The 15937-nt window shown below is 46.3% G+C and overlaps 2 protein-coding genes across 6 annotated transcripts in view; one reads left to right on the forward strand and one right to left on the reverse strand.

Annotated features, from left to right (window-relative positions):
• On the reverse strand, nucleotides 1-12486 carry DRAM2 (DNA damage regulated autophagy modulator 2). Its single transcript, XM_068419270.1, has 9 exons — nucleotides 12428-12486; nucleotides 8967-9063; nucleotides 6811-6968; nucleotides 6050-6117; nucleotides 5349-5488; nucleotides 2242-2419; nucleotides 1499-1581; nucleotides 441-533; nucleotides 1-332 (listed from the first exon to the last, which is right to left on the reverse strand). The coding sequence occupies exons 3-9, from the start codon at nucleotides 6939-6941 to the stop codon at nucleotides 225-227; spliced, it is 801 nt and encodes a 266-aa protein (XP_068275371.1). The 5' UTR covers nucleotides 6942-6968; nucleotides 8967-9063; nucleotides 12428-12486; the 3' UTR covers nucleotides 1-224.
• Nucleotides 11694-15937, forward strand: part of CEPT1 (choline/ethanolamine phosphotransferase 1) — a 31970-nt gene continuing 27726 nt past the window's right edge. For 3 of the 5 annotated variants that reach the window (XM_068419265.1, XM_068419268.1, XM_068419269.1), the window contains exons 1-2: nucleotides 12520-12585; nucleotides 14304-14705. In XM_068419265.1, the coding sequence (XP_068275366.1) occupies nucleotides 14310-14705 (396 nt within the window). In that variant the 5' untranslated portion in view covers nucleotides 12520-12585; nucleotides 14304-14309. The other 2 variants (XM_068419266.1, XM_068419267.1) reach the window with 2 other exon arrangements.

The following is a 15937-nucleotide window of genomic DNA, read 5'->3' on the forward strand; positions in this document are numbered from 1 at the left end:
ATTTAATTCTTTCATGACATCAACACGTGTAGAAATGTTACAGGCTTGTTTACAATACTGATAACATTTGCATTGCTGTGTGGGTTAATAGCAAAGCCCTTTATGTCAAGTATAATACAATCACTTCATAATTTTTTTTTATATAAAATAAATGCTTAGAAATATCAACCGTTATTGCTATTAAATTCCTGAGTTATGCTGAGAACGTGTTCTCTTCACCTTCATTAGATGCTCCCTGCTACCAGCAGTGTCTGCTCATCGGTCCCAAAGCTCTGCGGTGTGTTGTAGAGGGTTTGTCCGTGCAAGCTGACAACTGCACGCAGGGAAATTTTCTAGATAGGAAAAAGGGAAAGAAAAATTCAAGTCAGCAGGCTTGTCCCTGGCTCAGCAGGGGCAATTGCAGGAGTCAGAGGGAAGATCAAAACGTTAATTCATTTTACCTGAAAGTCACGGATATAGGTGAGGAAAAAGCTGAGGAAGGAGAATGCCAACGACCACTCTGAGACGGTACTGATGATGTGAGCTGTGTAGCCCTGTGTAACAGCGAGAGGAGGGGGGAAAAAACAATCAGTGTGAGAAGCTCCTCTTGAACCTGCAGTGGTACAAAGATGGCTTGTACATATGGCATCCTGCATCCACGACTCCTCCCTTGGGAGAGGAAATTTCTTAGCGTATCTGGAGTCTCTAAGAATGAAGTGCTGAACTTGGCAGAAGAGGGAGAATGACCAGGAAAACCCCTGCTCTACCCAACTGGGATGACCCCCACTGGGAATTTAATACCCACCTGCAAAACCTGAAGGCTCAATGAAGAGCTTGGCATGACTAACAGCAAAACCTCCTTACAAAAGAAAGGTTCAAGGCCCTCCCTTGGATGGAAGCAGACTTTGAGAGGCTCCTTCTGCTTTCAATAAAGGAAGGGGTGGGAAAAGCCCTCAAAACCAGCCTGTGTGATGTTTCCTCCAGTAAGTGCCATACCTCCAGTGGTGCCTGGAGAGGATGGGGAGGGCCAGGGAGACAGGCAGAGCTGATAAGACCTACATGCCCTTTCTCTGTCCCACTTGGGGTCCCTCACTGCCCAGCACTTATCCCTTCAACAGCAGCTCTCTCGCTTGTACCCTTTGGCCTTTCTCTCCTCCCACCAGACACCCACGTGGCAGCAGTCAGGACTCTGCTTTGCTGTGACCAGCTGGCACACGAGATGTGTTATTTACAGTTATCGTGTAACAGGATAGGCCAGACAGGCTGGTAGTTTGACAGCTCGTTGAGACAGTTCAGTTACTGCCCATGAATGAGATTAATTTAAAATCACAGCAGCTTGAAGCTGCAACTGTTTTGCTCAGTACTTCAGCAAGTAGGTGTGTACTGGTAAAGCTCACTTGTGCTCTCCCATCCCAAGCACATGTACACAACTGCAGTAAGTGCCCAGAGGCATTTGTCCCTGCAAATAATGGAGCTGGTTTTTGGTTTTGTGTTTTATTTTCTCTGCTTGATGACTTACTTCTTCCTGTGGGTCCCAGTGCAGCTTCTGCACTAGATTCGTTCCATACAGGCCACTGTATAAGACAACTGAGGAAACAAACACTGTAAAGAAATATGTTAAGGAAGATTCAAGACCAAGAATGAGAAACTCTCATATAGAAACCCAACTATAAAACTTGCTGCAGCATTCCTGTCACCAGGGAACAAAGACTTTTATTCCTTTCCTGGCTTTTTCTCCCATTAAAACTACCCATCTCTTAAGTACACTTCCCTTTCTCCCCATCTTTCATGATCTACAGTCAGACCTCTTTGTGATGAGCTCTTTGCCATTTTCAGTCTCCAGTGTGCAGAAGGAAAGGAGAGGAGAAAGGGTGGTAACCATCACAGAATCAATGAGGTTGGAAGAGCCCTCTGGGATCGAGTCCAACCATTGCCCTGACACCACCATGTCAACTAGACCAGGGCACTAAGTGCCATGGCCAGGCTTTTCTTAAACCCCTCCAGAGATGGTGACTCCACCACCTCCCTGGGCAACTTTTATTATTCAGTGACTCACTTGTGGGCTTAACCTGATGGTTCCCTTTTTTTCCTAAAGTTCCCCCATTGCAATACAGGATATGGACAGCACGATAGATGCTGTACACGTAGAGATGACAGGCCTTCTGTGGCACAGCCCTTCACGTTGGTAGGTTAAATTAATGTAGGTGCAAACAGTCGTTTGTGAAGGCTGCTCTGAGGTGACAGGGCACAGCAAAAGGATACTGCTCACAATGCTTGAACAGCACCAGAGTAACACGGTCAGGCGGATCCAAAAGATGTCTTTGCTGTGAACTTCTGGCTGCATCAGGTAGGAGAGGACGGTCTGAACCAGCATGTAAATGGCCCCTACTCCGAAGGTCAGGCAGGCTCCGAGCACGTGGACGTAGTACAGAATACATTTCTAGGGGAAGAAAGCACGGCTTGCACAGAACTTGGTTTCATTTTAATCTCTGAGAACAATTTTCTTTTGTAAACCTTCGGCACTCCACCTGCTCGATTACCTTCTCACATCCCAAGCTAAGCAGTTCTGGAACGTGCTAGTACTTAGGAGTTCTTTCTTGGAAACCCCATACAGAGTTAGCTGGAAGCCAGCACCTGCCAGCCCTCTGTACTGCTGCTTTTGTTACGTTCTCGTGGCTAAACTACAGGTCACAGCTATATTTTAACTACAGGAATTTCTAAGAGCTGTTCTCGTTAGCCATAATGGACAGTAAGAGAGGAACTGGATGAAGGAATCCCTGCAGCTGGGCAGGTAACGAGGGACACAGGCTGTCCACTGAGCATTTCTATCCCAGGAATGTGTACATCTATGAAAGAAAATGCAATACAGGATAAACATGACACAGTTCTAGTATGCAAAATGGGATTTAAAGTAATGAGGTTTAGCACTTCTCTGAATTACTCTAGTTTGAATAAGCTTTGTCAAATTAGAATATATGAATATTCAGAGGGAACAAGGTTGATGAAGCAGTAATACTTCTTAACTTAAAAAATGCTACAAGAGAATCAACTGTCAAGTAGTACAAATTATTAAAACTAGAAGTTATTCCAAGAAAAACAACCCAATTTAAAATTTATGCCCTGAAAAATCACGGTCTGTTCCTTTCTTCTCATCCCTGGCCAAGCACAGTACCTAAAGACAGAAGCTAAGGAGTGTTATCTTGCTGATTGGGCAATGCAAGGCCTGGCAGCCTCCCTGCGCTCCAATCGTGCAGGTGATCTTTTATGCCCTGAAGCATGAGGCTGTGCATGTCGCTAACTATTAGGATCAGGAATTGGAGTCACCCTTTCCTCACAATCTCCATGTGCACCTTATGTAACAAATGGAATCTGAAGTGCTGCATCCACAGCATAACAGAGGTGGGAATTTATATTTAAATAGTGAATAATGAAGTGGCAAAGGTGTGTGCTCCAAACTCACGTGCTGCTCAGTGATGAGGTGTCATCAGAGAGAAATCTTTGCCCTATATGAGAGGAAATCAATGGCATAAAGCAACAGTACTGCCTGAGCATGAATAAATCTCCCAGGAGGATGAGCCCTGTGCTATTGCTTTGACTCCCAGCAGTGAGAGCTCTCTGGAGCTCTCTGCGTGATGGCTGTTCCCATATCCCTTTTGTCCATCTTTGTATATTTTCACACTTCAGTTGTCTTCAGTAACTAGTGGATTCCAGGGGGCTTTAGCTCCTTTTGCCTCTGGGGTGGCCCTCAACCAGCCCTCAGCATCACTTGGATATGCACGTACATCATACACTTCTAATTTTTGTCTTGCTCAAGATTAAATGTTACACAAACTAGTTAATGAATTAACATGCACCTTCTATATTTTGATTATCTTGAAGTCTACAGAAAGTAGGCATACTTTCACATACTTTCATATAGTTTCATACTTTACAAAGGAGGCTGAGGGGAGACCTTATCGCTCTCTACAACTGCCTGAAAGGAGGGTGTAGCGAGGTGGGGTCAGTCTCTTCTCCCAGGTAACAAGCGATAGGATGAGAGGAAACAGCCTCAAGTTGCACCAGGGGAGGTTTAGATTGGAGATCAGGGACAATTACTTCCCCAAAAGGGTTGTCAAGCGCTGGAACAGGCTGCCCAGGGCAGTGGTGGAGTCCCCATCCCTGGGGGGGATTTAAAAGCCGTGTAGATGTGATGCTGAGGGACATGGGTTAGTGGTGGCCTTGGCAGTGCTGGGTTAACGGTGGGACTTGATGATCTTAAAGATCCTTTCCAACCAGAACAATTCTGTGATTCTATAACTTCTCCTGACCAGTGGTGGAGGGAAATCATGGAGTTGAAGACAGCCTGGAGGCTTTTGCTTGGTGGGTGTGCTAGGGGAGGCTGTGACCTCTGGGTATAGCTAAGGCTCTAGAAAAAGGTAAATAGATTGAGGCCTCAAAAAAAAAAAAAAACAAACCCAAAATGAGTGTGCTGAGGGTTCTAAGACAGGGGCTGCTGAAGCACTTGGAGAAAAAGGAGAAGGGAGCACTGTGAGAAAAGGAGAAGGGAAAAAGGTGGAGCTTTTCCTCTTTGCTTTTCCTCTTCACTTTTCCCTGGCCCCTATCCAGCAGGAGACCGAGGTGATGCTGCAGCCTCCAGTGGCTAAAGGCACCAGTGCAGCTCCCCAAAGCTCCAGCAGATAATGAGTACCATGAGGCTGGCAACTGTACAACTGTCTTGCATGTAACGGCCAGTGATGTAGAATGTGGCTTTGCTGATGGTGTGATATGTGAGAATATCAGATTTTTTTTTTGGAGGGGGTGGGAAGTATTGGAGAGGAAAAAAAAAATAAGAGACACTGGGATGGAGAAATGCAAAAGCTGGTTAACATTGCAGTGTGGGCAAGAATTGCACAGGTTTGAAGGAAAATGTATCTAAAAGGGCAGATTTTTCAGAGCTGGACTTCTGTGGGGTTGGGTGTTTTTGTTGGATTTACTTCTAGTTTTAACCATTTTTGGCTACTTGATACCTGATTCTCCTGAGTCAAAATACAATATAGTTGCGGGCTTTTAATCTGAGTTCAGGCTTTCAAATCTCCTGTGAGGAGATCCAAAATGAGTTTGCTTTCTGCAAAACTTGTGGGGTTTTTAATGTTTTGAAATTTCATGAATGGCTGCTCACAAGTCTCTGTGGATAAAGCAAATAAGAAATTAGTAGGAAATTATAAACCAAACCTTATTATTTTTTTTAAACAGTTTTCTGTAGGGAATTTGACAAAAAGGTTTGCCGCACAAAGTTTTGCTTTCAGTATCCCCATTTTATCAGATATCTCAGTAAACAAACACCCACAGAGCTCTGGGCAGTTTCAGAACGTCGCAAGCAAAGCACAAACCTGGAAATTTGCAATAATGCAAAGTCCAAAACAGCTCATCAATCCTAGTGTAAGGCCAATCTTATTAAGCTTGACGATCTTGGATTTTTCTGGATTCAAAGCGTAAACTTGTTTATAACGGACATACATGGTGGCCATACCTGTTAACGAAGAACCCAAACGCAGTAAGATTTTCAGCTGAGGTGTAGACTGTCCTTTTTTAACTGGGAAGATGCTGAGTGACAGAGGCAACTATTTAAAATACAAGAACTGTCTTATGGTACACTGAAATAGGAAAGCTGAGAATCAGAAGTGAAAACTAAAATAATAGAATGGAAAATGAGTCAACTTACTAGATTTTTCTGGTGTCTCTCATTTGAAAGACATACTAGGTTGTTTTTCCCCCCTCTCCATAATTGCAGCACAAGTAAGGTGACTGCCTTGAGTTTGCATTTCTATTTCTTTTACTGTTCTGTTGGGCTTTTTAAATGCATTTTTGGCCTTCTGGAATCTGCAATTGTCACGCTGGCTTTGTGGATAACATTCCTGACATACACTTTCCTCTGAATTGCTTAAAAGAATTAAGGTTGATTGCTTAGAATTTAGTTTTTGACTGAGAATTATGGGGTGTTTAATAATCTGAATAAGGAAATTAAACTGTTTAAAGCTTTGTGCATTCCAGAACTGCCTGCAGTTCGCCAGGGACAGCTTTCTATACTCACCCAAGAAAGCCGAAATATTTAACATGATCCCAAATAAGCATCTTTCAGGTGGTATTGTCCCTGTATCACTGGAAGAGATAAAGGGAGTGATACGTATCTATCTATACTAAAAATACTTGCAACACAACTTTACTTATTTCAGTCTACAAAGGAACCATAAGAAACAGGTTTGTAAAAAAAACCCTCCCAGATATTTTTCACTGAATTTTTCGTTACTCAAACTATGCTGTGCTGGTTTCTAGAGCTGTAGGAATCAGCATGGTAAAGACACGCTATCCTTAGAACAAGGAATGAACATACTTGGTATAACAATTCCTTTCACATTGATCTTGATTCCATAAAAGGTGAATAAAGAGTATTAAAACTGGAAAAATGAAGAACCTGGAAAACTCAAAGATCAAAACTAAGGTCATAGGTACAGCCTTGATGCAACGCAGTTGGGGATACAGGTTATAGTACAGATTTACTGGTGCAACCAAACCTGGTGACAACGAGATGCTTCACTCAGGACAGAGGGTTGGAGATACACCCCCAGTTTTCTTGTTCATCATCATTTTAAGGATACATTCACAGAGCCACAGCTTAGAATTTTGCATAAAAATAGCTTTAAATAGAGTTACACACAAATAACCATAAACAGCTAGTGACTTTAGAACTGGAGCTGTTAGGTAAGAACTGCTGCTTAAAGTTTGGAGTTGGGGAAGAATTCACAGGAGTGAGAGGCCAACTCAATACTACGATACAGTACGAACGTTACTGACCTGATGTAGGGCAGCAAAGGGTCGACGTGGTGTAGGACGATTGCAGTGATGTATGAAAACACAAAAGATGCAGCTGACCAAACAACCAAAGCCGCAGGCAAGACAGAGAGGCCTTGCTGGAACCACCACATTTCCGTGCCGACTTTGAACTCCAAACGCTGTGAGGAATCAAATACAAAGGTTTACTAAGATTTCTTAAAGGTTTTGCTTTTCCTGAGGCAATCTGCCTCAAATACAGCAACTTGATATTGCTCTTAGTCCTGTCCTGCAAACCCAAAGTGAACATTTGACTTCACAGCACAGAAGCAATCATAAATAAGCAGAAATAACATCTGGAAATGTTCATTCTGAAATTCTTAGAAGATAATGAGAAAAGAAACCATTAGTGTCACTTTGCTACACGTCTTGGCATTTATTGCTGCCAGAAGAAAGTCAAATGGGTCACTGTGAATAACTGACTCTATTTGCTTCTTACCCATTGTGTCATAACACCATGTTAGAATTAGTGAGGCTGACAGAGAACATGTCCCAGTAGTGCCAGTTTAACTGATAGTGGCTGTTGTGGAGCCCCTAATTTCCATTAAAAATCCACTGGGCAGACGTGGAGAAAATGACCAAAAATTACTTTAATATCCGCACTCATTTACTACCTGTCATGCTGTGTGACTCAACATCCATTAGAAGCATCCCTTAAATAAGCTCCCAGATATCTGTGAGCAAGAGCTGACTGCTACCAGCCACAACCTTCATGCTAGAGGGAAGTAATTCTCTATCATCTTCAAATACAAAGTTAAGCAGAGCTGATTTCAGAACCCCAGAATGGCTGAGGTGGGAAGGGATCTCCAGAGGTCATCTTGTCCAACCCCCCTGCTCAAGCAGAGCCACCCAAAGCCAGTTGTGCAGGATGGCTTTTGAGTATCTCCAAAGATGGAGATACTACAACCTCTCTGGGCAACCTGTGCTCTGCCATCCTCACAGTGAAAAAGTGTTTCCTGATGTTCAGACAGAGCCTCCTGTGTTTCAGTTTGTACCCGCTGCCTCTGGAAGGAGGAAACAGGAAAAAGGTGAAGAGCAAATAATTACGAGGACTGATCCAAGGGCATCCAGGCAAAGACCAAACGGTATGTGAGAAAAGGAAAATAATGTTGAGACAAAGTAGGAAGGAGTGCAGCACTGAGAGGTTTTAGGAGGCAGGCATTGCCTAGGGTGTGAGAGACTGAAGGAAAGGAGAAAGAGAAAAGGAAGAAAGAGATAGGAAGCACCAAGACTACAGAGTCTCATGGAAGTAAAAAAGTTGACACAAAAGTGGGTGAATCTTGCAACAGATCAGAGCTGATTGACTCCTTTGCATCTCCCTTAGGAGACCTCAGCACTCGTCTGACGTGGATTTACTGCACTCAGCAGGTATTGAGTCCCAGGCTGCCCTTTGTCATCCCGTGGTGTGTCTTTTTGCTGACCTTCGCCAGCGTGCGCGTCTAAGAGAGCTCGTGGAAAGCCAGGTTGATAGATTCATCACATAATGCATAACCATGCATAACGAGAACTGCTCATTTACCAGGAACTGCTCACTGGCTTGTGTCTGTGCTGCTTTTAAGCCTCAAATATTAGTGGTTCCAGTAAGAACAAACGAGCTTCAGCATGCTCCTGGGAGGTAACAAAAGCCAACTCTGATAACCCTTGAAAAGAATGTACAATTACATCCTCGTAAAATTACAGGTTCAGCTGTAAGGAAGATGTTAGGGAGCAGATAAAGGTGTCTAACAGGAGATGTAGTGCATAAGAACAGTGACAGAATTAAAGGTGCTTGCTTTCTTGCCCTTAAGCTTTCATTTTTAAGCTAAGTGTAACATTGGCCCTCTAATGTTGACTTTCATTTTAAGACTGTAATGCAGTAAATAGGAATGAATATAACTTCACAATCCCACCTCTTGTATGAGTAAATTGGGAAATTGAAAGAGAAATGCATATTTTGCATGGCATTCTCTGTTATGTGCCTGGGCATGTAATTCCAAACTTCAAGCAGTCACTCTGATGCTTAGATTTTAATTTTCCTTTAGCATTTAAATGTTAATAGTGCCTTAACTTTATTTCTGAGCTAATAGATTTTTGCCTGAAAGCAAATAAACAAACAAACAAACAAACAAAATGCCACATACCTGAGAACAAGGGCATCAAAAGAAATGACACATCAAGGGGAATCCAAAATCATCTTTCTGGTGAAGTTCCACATCCGCTGCATTGTTTTTTCTAAATCTTCGAGATATAAAGGAAAATCATTAAGATGTGAGGTAACTTCTATACCTCTTGCTCTATAATATTTATTCTCTGTCTTAGCATCTTCTGTTAGTTCTTGCTGCTGAGTGGATGTTGGATTAGGTGGACAGTTGGCCCGACACAGTATGTTTTCCCTGTGTTCCAAGTGGTTTAAGGAGTGAAGCTTGTGTATGGTGGGAAGGTGAAATGCAGAAAAACAGGTGTTTAAGATTTTTTGATTTATAGGACTTGTCTACACAAAGATTTCACTTGAAATGAGAAGCTTTCAAGAAAAAAAATGAATGCAACCGTTGTAATGCAATTAAAACCAGTGCCTATGATCACTGCTTTCACGTAAGGAAGGGGAGAGAACATGGAGCCTTCTCGTTTCGTTGTGGACAGGCATCCCAGTGTGGTGCTGGTGCTGCGCTAAAGATGCGTCAGGACAGGTGCTGAAGCAACCTGAATTTAACCAGACATCCCACATCTGTCTTCTCTTCACGTGAGCAGCTGCCGTTTTCACCCACGGGGGAAGTCACCAGAGAGGAGATACTGTGCTGCGTTCCTGTTAGCTGGCGATAGTCAGAAGCTTGCACAGATGTTTGCAACCTTCGGGCGCTGGTCAGAGGCAGCTTTGGGGTACCGCTGCCATGTGGATGGAGAGGGACTGGAGCTCCGTGGGGGTAAGGCTCACAGACAGTGCAGATCCTCCACCTCTGTGTGCCTAAGCAGATTGATTTACCTGGACTAAGGTGAGGTCAGTAAAGCAGAACAGCTATTCCCAATTTCCCCCCTGGGTATCGCTCTTATGAAATAAGAAGTGTGTCCATGCAGGCAGCTCATCAGCTATGTCTGCTCCAGAGCAAGCCCTGCTGCAGAGAAGCCCTTAGTCAATCAAGACCGGGCACCTCTGCAACCTATGCCGTCACTCAGCCCGAAGCTATAGCTTGGACACAAATTATGCTCATTTTCATGTGGTCAGGTGTAAAGAGCAGTGTAGTAAAGAGCAGTTGCAACCTGAGAGCTCTGGTGAGGCACAACTTCTTACTGTGAATCCAGCTGCAGGCTGGTACATCCCTACGGCGTGGGGATTAGAGCTGGTCTGGGCTCTGCCAGAAAACTGCAGCTCTCGTCCTCTTACTTTCACACACAGAAACCCCTGACAAACTCTTACACTTAAAACTGTTCTGTATTTTTTTTCCCCACTAAATTCTCTTTCTTAGCTCTGTCAAGATCTTCCCTGAATTCTTATCATCCCTTCATCTTCCCTCCTGTTTAGTTTCCCAGTGAAATCAAATCTTTTTCTCACGCTACTACGCAGACAGACTGTATACACCGAACACAGGCTTTGCTCCGTGCAAAGCACCGCGTACATTTATGGCACCATCTACTCGAGGCCGTCCAAACTTCGCGCTGCTGCAGACACACCACAGCACTGCCACGTGGAGCATCTGGGCAAGCACGGGCGCATAACGAGGCATCTCAAATCACCGGCAGGCAGGATGGCATTGCCTCCCAATTTGCCAGCTGGAAGGTCCTGAAATAAATTATTACTAACACCTCATCCTGTCCTATTGTTTTCGACAACGAGAAGGAAAACGCACTCAAGCCTCCTTGTTTTTTCACAAGGTCCTTTGCTGACTGATAACACAATGGCAAAGGCTGGCCTCGCTTTTCAACATGATTTTTCTTAAACATTTATCCTGTAGGCACTTCTGTGTCCTAAGGGGGGTTTTTAAGCCCCAAATTGAGTATCACAGATCTTTCCTGTGATAGACATTATCAAATCACTATCAAGAGCAAGTCGAGGAAGTGTTTCAAAAGCAAAGATTTGAACCAGCTCTGAGGTTTTGCTTTGAATGCAGGAAGCGTGCAGCCGCATCCTGCACACGCTTGAGCATGCGGAATAGGAGCTGCAGATGAAAGTGAAAGGTGGCCAAGACCATTAGTGGCAGAAAGTTAACACTACGTAGAATGGTAATGCTGAAAAGATGGTCAACGGTATGTGGGGAAAAGGGAAATTTCTAAATTAACACCGATATCCTGATTGTTAACCTGCCTCCTCCCTGCTCTCTCAGCAAGACAGGCAGCGATAAAGCCCTACTAAGGGATATTCCTTTTCCTCTCCAGCAAAATACTCCAACAGACACCGTGTTGAAGGAAGAAAGACAAAGCAATTTGCCGTGCGCATTCCTAAGTACACACAGAGGTTGGATGGGGATGAGTCAGAAAGGGACTGAAGGTGTTCCTTTGCGCAACTTATTGTCAGGGTCAAACTGATAACAACGGTTAAAGGTTGCTAATCCTCGAAGGACTAGAATAAGAAAGGAGGAAACGTGCCACTCCTGTTGTTCCCACTGCAGGGTGACAGGTGACTCATTTTGAGTGTTTTCTTGGTACAGACACCAAAAAAAGTTGCTATGAAATCTTTTGGATATGAGGGTCAGCTTCCAGGGAGTTGAGGCGAGGATCTTTATGCCCTCGCCTAAGCCCCCTGTTACCCAGCTGGGGAAGCAGTGGAATGGCACAGCGCCAAACCAGACAGGGCCAGGCACGAGATACCACGACATAAGGACGTACCAATGCCTGTTCTAGAAACGACACCAGCCTGTCGCTACAGCTGACCGAGGAGCTCAGTGTCCAGCATGAACGCACGCTACCTGTCCGTCCAACCTGTCTAACCAGAGAAAAGCAGCTAAAAATCCGTGAGTACTCGAAGCAGAGCACGGGAGAGAGTTCCCCACGTTACAGCTGGGGAATCGAAGCTACCGCAAGGTCACGGAGAGGGACTGGAGGTGCCTGGTGTGTAGGGGGCAGCTCAGGGTGGTCAGAGAGAGGGAAAAGGGATGAGGAGGGAGGGAAGGTTGAGGAGAGCAGCTGGGCAGGAAGGAGGGGAGTGGGCGGGGGGAACGGGGAGGCCTGAGGGCAGAAAGGTGAAAGGACAGAGGGGCTCCATGGGGTCCTCGGGGCAGGGGGTCACTGGGAGTGATGGGGGTCATGGGGATGGTGGTCGGGGGTCAGAGGGACACAAAGGGCGGTGACCAGGGTGGATTTTTTAGGGGAGGGAGGGTGACACCTGAAGTAACTGGGGGTTTCCAGGGGCGCTGGGGGCTCCCCGGGTGGTCATTAGGTGCGGCAAGGGAGCAGCGGAGAGGGCGGTCAGGGCGGACAGGGAGTCACGAAGGAGGAGGCCGGGGGTGACACCGAGGAGGCCAGGGGACACCGGAGGGTCGGTGCGGGGAGAACCGGGGAGGCGAAGGGAGCCGGGGGGTGGCTGAGGGGGTGACGGGGAGGCAAAGGGAGGGGCGGGATGCGGGGGTGGCGGAGGCCGCGTGCGGTGAGTCCCCCCCCGCCCCCCGTTTACCTCAGCCGCTCCCGCGCCGTCCCCGCGGCGGCCTCGCGCCGCCCCGCCCCGCCCCGCCGCGCCCCGCCCCCGGCGCGCGCCGCCGCCGCCACCGCCCGCCTCCTTTCCGGCCGTCGCAAAAGGGGCGTAAAAGCGCCGTCCGGTGCGGGGAGACTGAGGTAAACGCCGGGTTCTCTTCGGTGGTGGGTGGGGTGTGAGGTCTGTCCTGCCGGCTCTGCGCGCTCCCCCCGGGCGGGACGGGGTCCCTGAGGGCGAGGGGCGCCGTGTGGGTGAGGGGGGAGGGCCTTAAGGTCGGGCCTGGGCCTGTGCTGCCGGCTGGGCCGGGGGCTGGGGTACTGTGCCAGGCCTGGGTGCGGGTGAGTCCTGGCCGCCCCGGGGGTTTCCTCCTTCGGGCTGGGGGCGAAGCGGTTGGCTGGGCCGAGAGGTGCCCTTGTCCTCCCTCCCTTCACCCGGGTGTTTGCCGACGAGCAGCCAGGCCCGGGTGAAAGTCCTGTGGAAGCAGGCAGTGTGGGGTTGTTTGTTTTGGAGGACGAGGTGGTCTTTGGTTGTTTTCTCTCTTCGGGGGGATTAACCCTTCCGGAAGAGAGGAAAAGCGTATAGTTTTCTGCATTGGGACTAATCTTTCTGGTCATCCAGGCCAACACCCACAGGGACCTAGGTGACTAAGTCTGGCTTGCTGATAAGTGAATAGGTGCAAGTCTGCCTGCTCCCAAACTTATCGAGTTCCTGCATAAGCAAGGCCCAGTTTGCTTGCTTTCTCCTCTCCTCCCCCTGGCAGGGCTTTGTGAGGCTGGCTTTTCACTGTCGGAAATTGCCTTAATTAAGCTGTGGAGAGTGGAAATGAGAGCATTTGTTCTTATGCCAGTATTGACCTTTGATTTACATAGCTTATTTTCCCTACCTGGTATCTGTGTTGCTGATGGCTTTAGAGATAGCTGTCATCTGCCCCTCTCAGGCTTCCTTCTGCTAGACTTCACAACTAGGTGTGTTGTTTTTTTTCTGGTTGGCTCTTGTAGATAAATAGCAAACTTTTCTTTTTAGTCTCCTTTCTCTACTGCTTCTCTACTTTGTGTGGAGAGTTATGCAGTTTTGGTCACCTGCCTTCAAGGGAGATGGAACATCACAAGGATCCTTGTTTGTGCTAGAAATGCTGTTCCTGACCCTGTGTTTTCTTTTTGCAGCTGCCTCATGCTGGTGTCTGTAGGCTGTCTTTGACCAGCTGAAGCTCTCTAGCTCCTTGCATATCTTAAAAGTTGAATAGACAATGAGCTTTCACCTGAACTGGGTTAAATTTGGAGAAGAAAAAAGCCCCAACAAAACCGAAATAAGGAACAGTGATCTAAAAAAAAACCAAAAAAGCTTATAACTGCCTTTAGGTGGTTGTTCAGCTTCACCAAAGAGGCAAAGCTGCTTCAAACCAGTTAAACTAAACCCACTACAAATACAGAGAAGTCTTTAGTGCCATCAGTTGATAAGCTAAAGCGGTGTATGTCTGTTAGTACAGCTAGCTCTCCTACAAGAGAGATGCGAGGGGACTGACTGTGCCTTAGACTGTAACATAAGTCAGTGGTGTGGTGTAGGTTTCTGCTGCTGCTGAAATTTAGGTGGGTGACTGCAGGATATTTGCTTCAGCAGGCAGCGAGGAAAGTAAACAAGTGCAGCTTACTGTTTTATAACTGCATGGAGAAGACTTGTTCCTGTCTTTCACTCAGCAATTCTCCACATATTCTTTTCTAAGGGAGAACTCTTATAAAATCTTCTTGGTTTGCTGATGGCAAATGAAATGCTCCTTAGAGCAGCGCCTAGAAACTTTTGATATCTTAAAATCTTGTTTGTGCTCTTCACCTTCAGTATGTCTCAACCTTTTCTGTTGCAGATTCTTATGTTTCTCCATAACAGCTGCTACCTGCCAAATAAAAATTCTGAGGCCGCCCAATCCATGAGCGGGCATCGAAACATAAAGAGGCGATGTGGGGAGTCGCACCTGGAATCCCCCGCGGGCTGCGGTCATGGTCCCGCTGCTGGATGTGTGTTAAGCAAACTAGTTCAGTTGCCTACACCTCCCTTGTCAAAGCACCAGCTGAAACGGTTAGAAGAACACAAATACCAGAGTGCCGGACGATCCCTGCTTGAACCCCTAATGCAAGGTTACTGGGAATGGTTAGTTGGAAGAGTTCCAGCCTGGATTGCCCCAAATCTGATCACCATCATTGGACTGTTAATAAATATATTTACAACTCTGCTATTAGTATATTACTGCCCAACAGCTACAGAACAGGTGAGTTATGGACCTCTGACAATCTTTCTTTGTGGTTACTGCCATCTGGTAGCAGCTGGCATTGTTCTCTGGTGGGTTTTTGTCTTTGTGGAGAACTGTTTCTTGTTGACTAGCCTGCAGTTCTCATACATTTAAGCTAAACTCTATAAATGCGTGTGCCTCTGTGCGAGTGCTTGCATGCAAAAAGAGCCCATACGGATTCTGGTGTTAGCAGGCTGCTTGCTGAGTGAAGCGGTCGTTCCTTTGGGCAACGTGCGCTGTATGAAATGGGGTCTAGTACCAGAACAGCTGTTCTGCTCACAGCTGCCAAGGACCTGCTGCATGAAAGCTGCAGCCCCACAAGGCTTGAGTGTATGTGCAGACAATTAAAGGGATTTGCAGCTGTCTTGCATGGCCTGCGGAGTTTTTGCCTGTTTACTTTCTCTGCTTGTGACGGGGCTAGTCACCTTCGGCGTTCCGATCTAGAGTTACCACACAACAAGAAGTGCAAGGTGACTCGACTGGCAGCGAGCTGGGTCTGCCCGCGAGCCCAGCTAGAGTTGCAACACGGCGAGGAACTCAAGGGACTGAGCTTCAAAGTGGTGCAACTTGGGAGATCAAGGCCAGCTGCTTTCTCTGTGGTTGGTGTGACTAAACCCAGCTTACTAAAATAAAGGAACACCTTTCTTCATCCCGTGTGGGCCCTTGTGGTTCATATCACCAGGCTGCTCAGATCAGGACCGTAGGTACAACGTGTGGTGAGTTGTGGGAACACAAAGTTGACTTCTTGAGCAGCATGCTGCCTGAGCAGTCCGTGCTGTGAGAAGGCTGGATGAAAGCCAGTAGTTTTATTCTTTGTTCTGAAGGCACTGAAAGCTCCTGACCTGTCCTCAGGAGAACTGTCTTAACTTCCTGTAATTCCTGGTTTCAGGGCTACAGAAGTCTTTACAAGGCTTTTCAAGTTACTAGTTTCAAAGACTTCTCTCTCTCACTAGAGTCACCTCATAAGGTACCTGGAGACTTTCATTTTTGTGCACTGGAAAAGTTTTGTCACTTGAATGTTGAATCTTAAAAGCTGCTCATATCTATAAGCACTTAAAAAGGGAATCATTTGGTACAGAAGATGTATTACAGATGAAATAGCTGGAGAATATATCACAAGTTCCAGCTTTTAAAACACCTGAACTCCTCCATAACCAAGTCTCCCAGCTGAGGTTGGGAGAATGCTTCGTCGTCAAGTCACATACAGTCTG

This window comes from Nyctibius grandis, chromosome 27 (genome assembly GCF_013368605.1).
Source record: "Nyctibius grandis isolate bNycGra1 chromosome 27, bNycGra1.pri, whole genome shotgun sequence".
Lineage (NCBI taxonomy): Eukaryota > Metazoa > Chordata > Aves > Nyctibiiformes > Nyctibiidae > Nyctibius > Nyctibius grandis.

Coding starts and splice junctions, on each gene's coding strand:
- DRAM2 (XM_068419270.1), bottom strand. CDS start 6,941: ATGTGGTGGTTCCAGCAAGGCCTCTCTGTCTTGCCTGCGGCTTTGGTT. Junction 5,489..6,049: donor AAATATTTCGGCTTTCTTGG/GTGAGTATAGAA, acceptor CTTCGTTAACAG/GTATGGCCACCATGTATGTC. Junction 333..440: donor CCTATATCCGTGACTTTCAG/GTAAAATGAATT, acceptor TTTCCTATCTAG/AAAATTTCCCTGCGTGCAGT.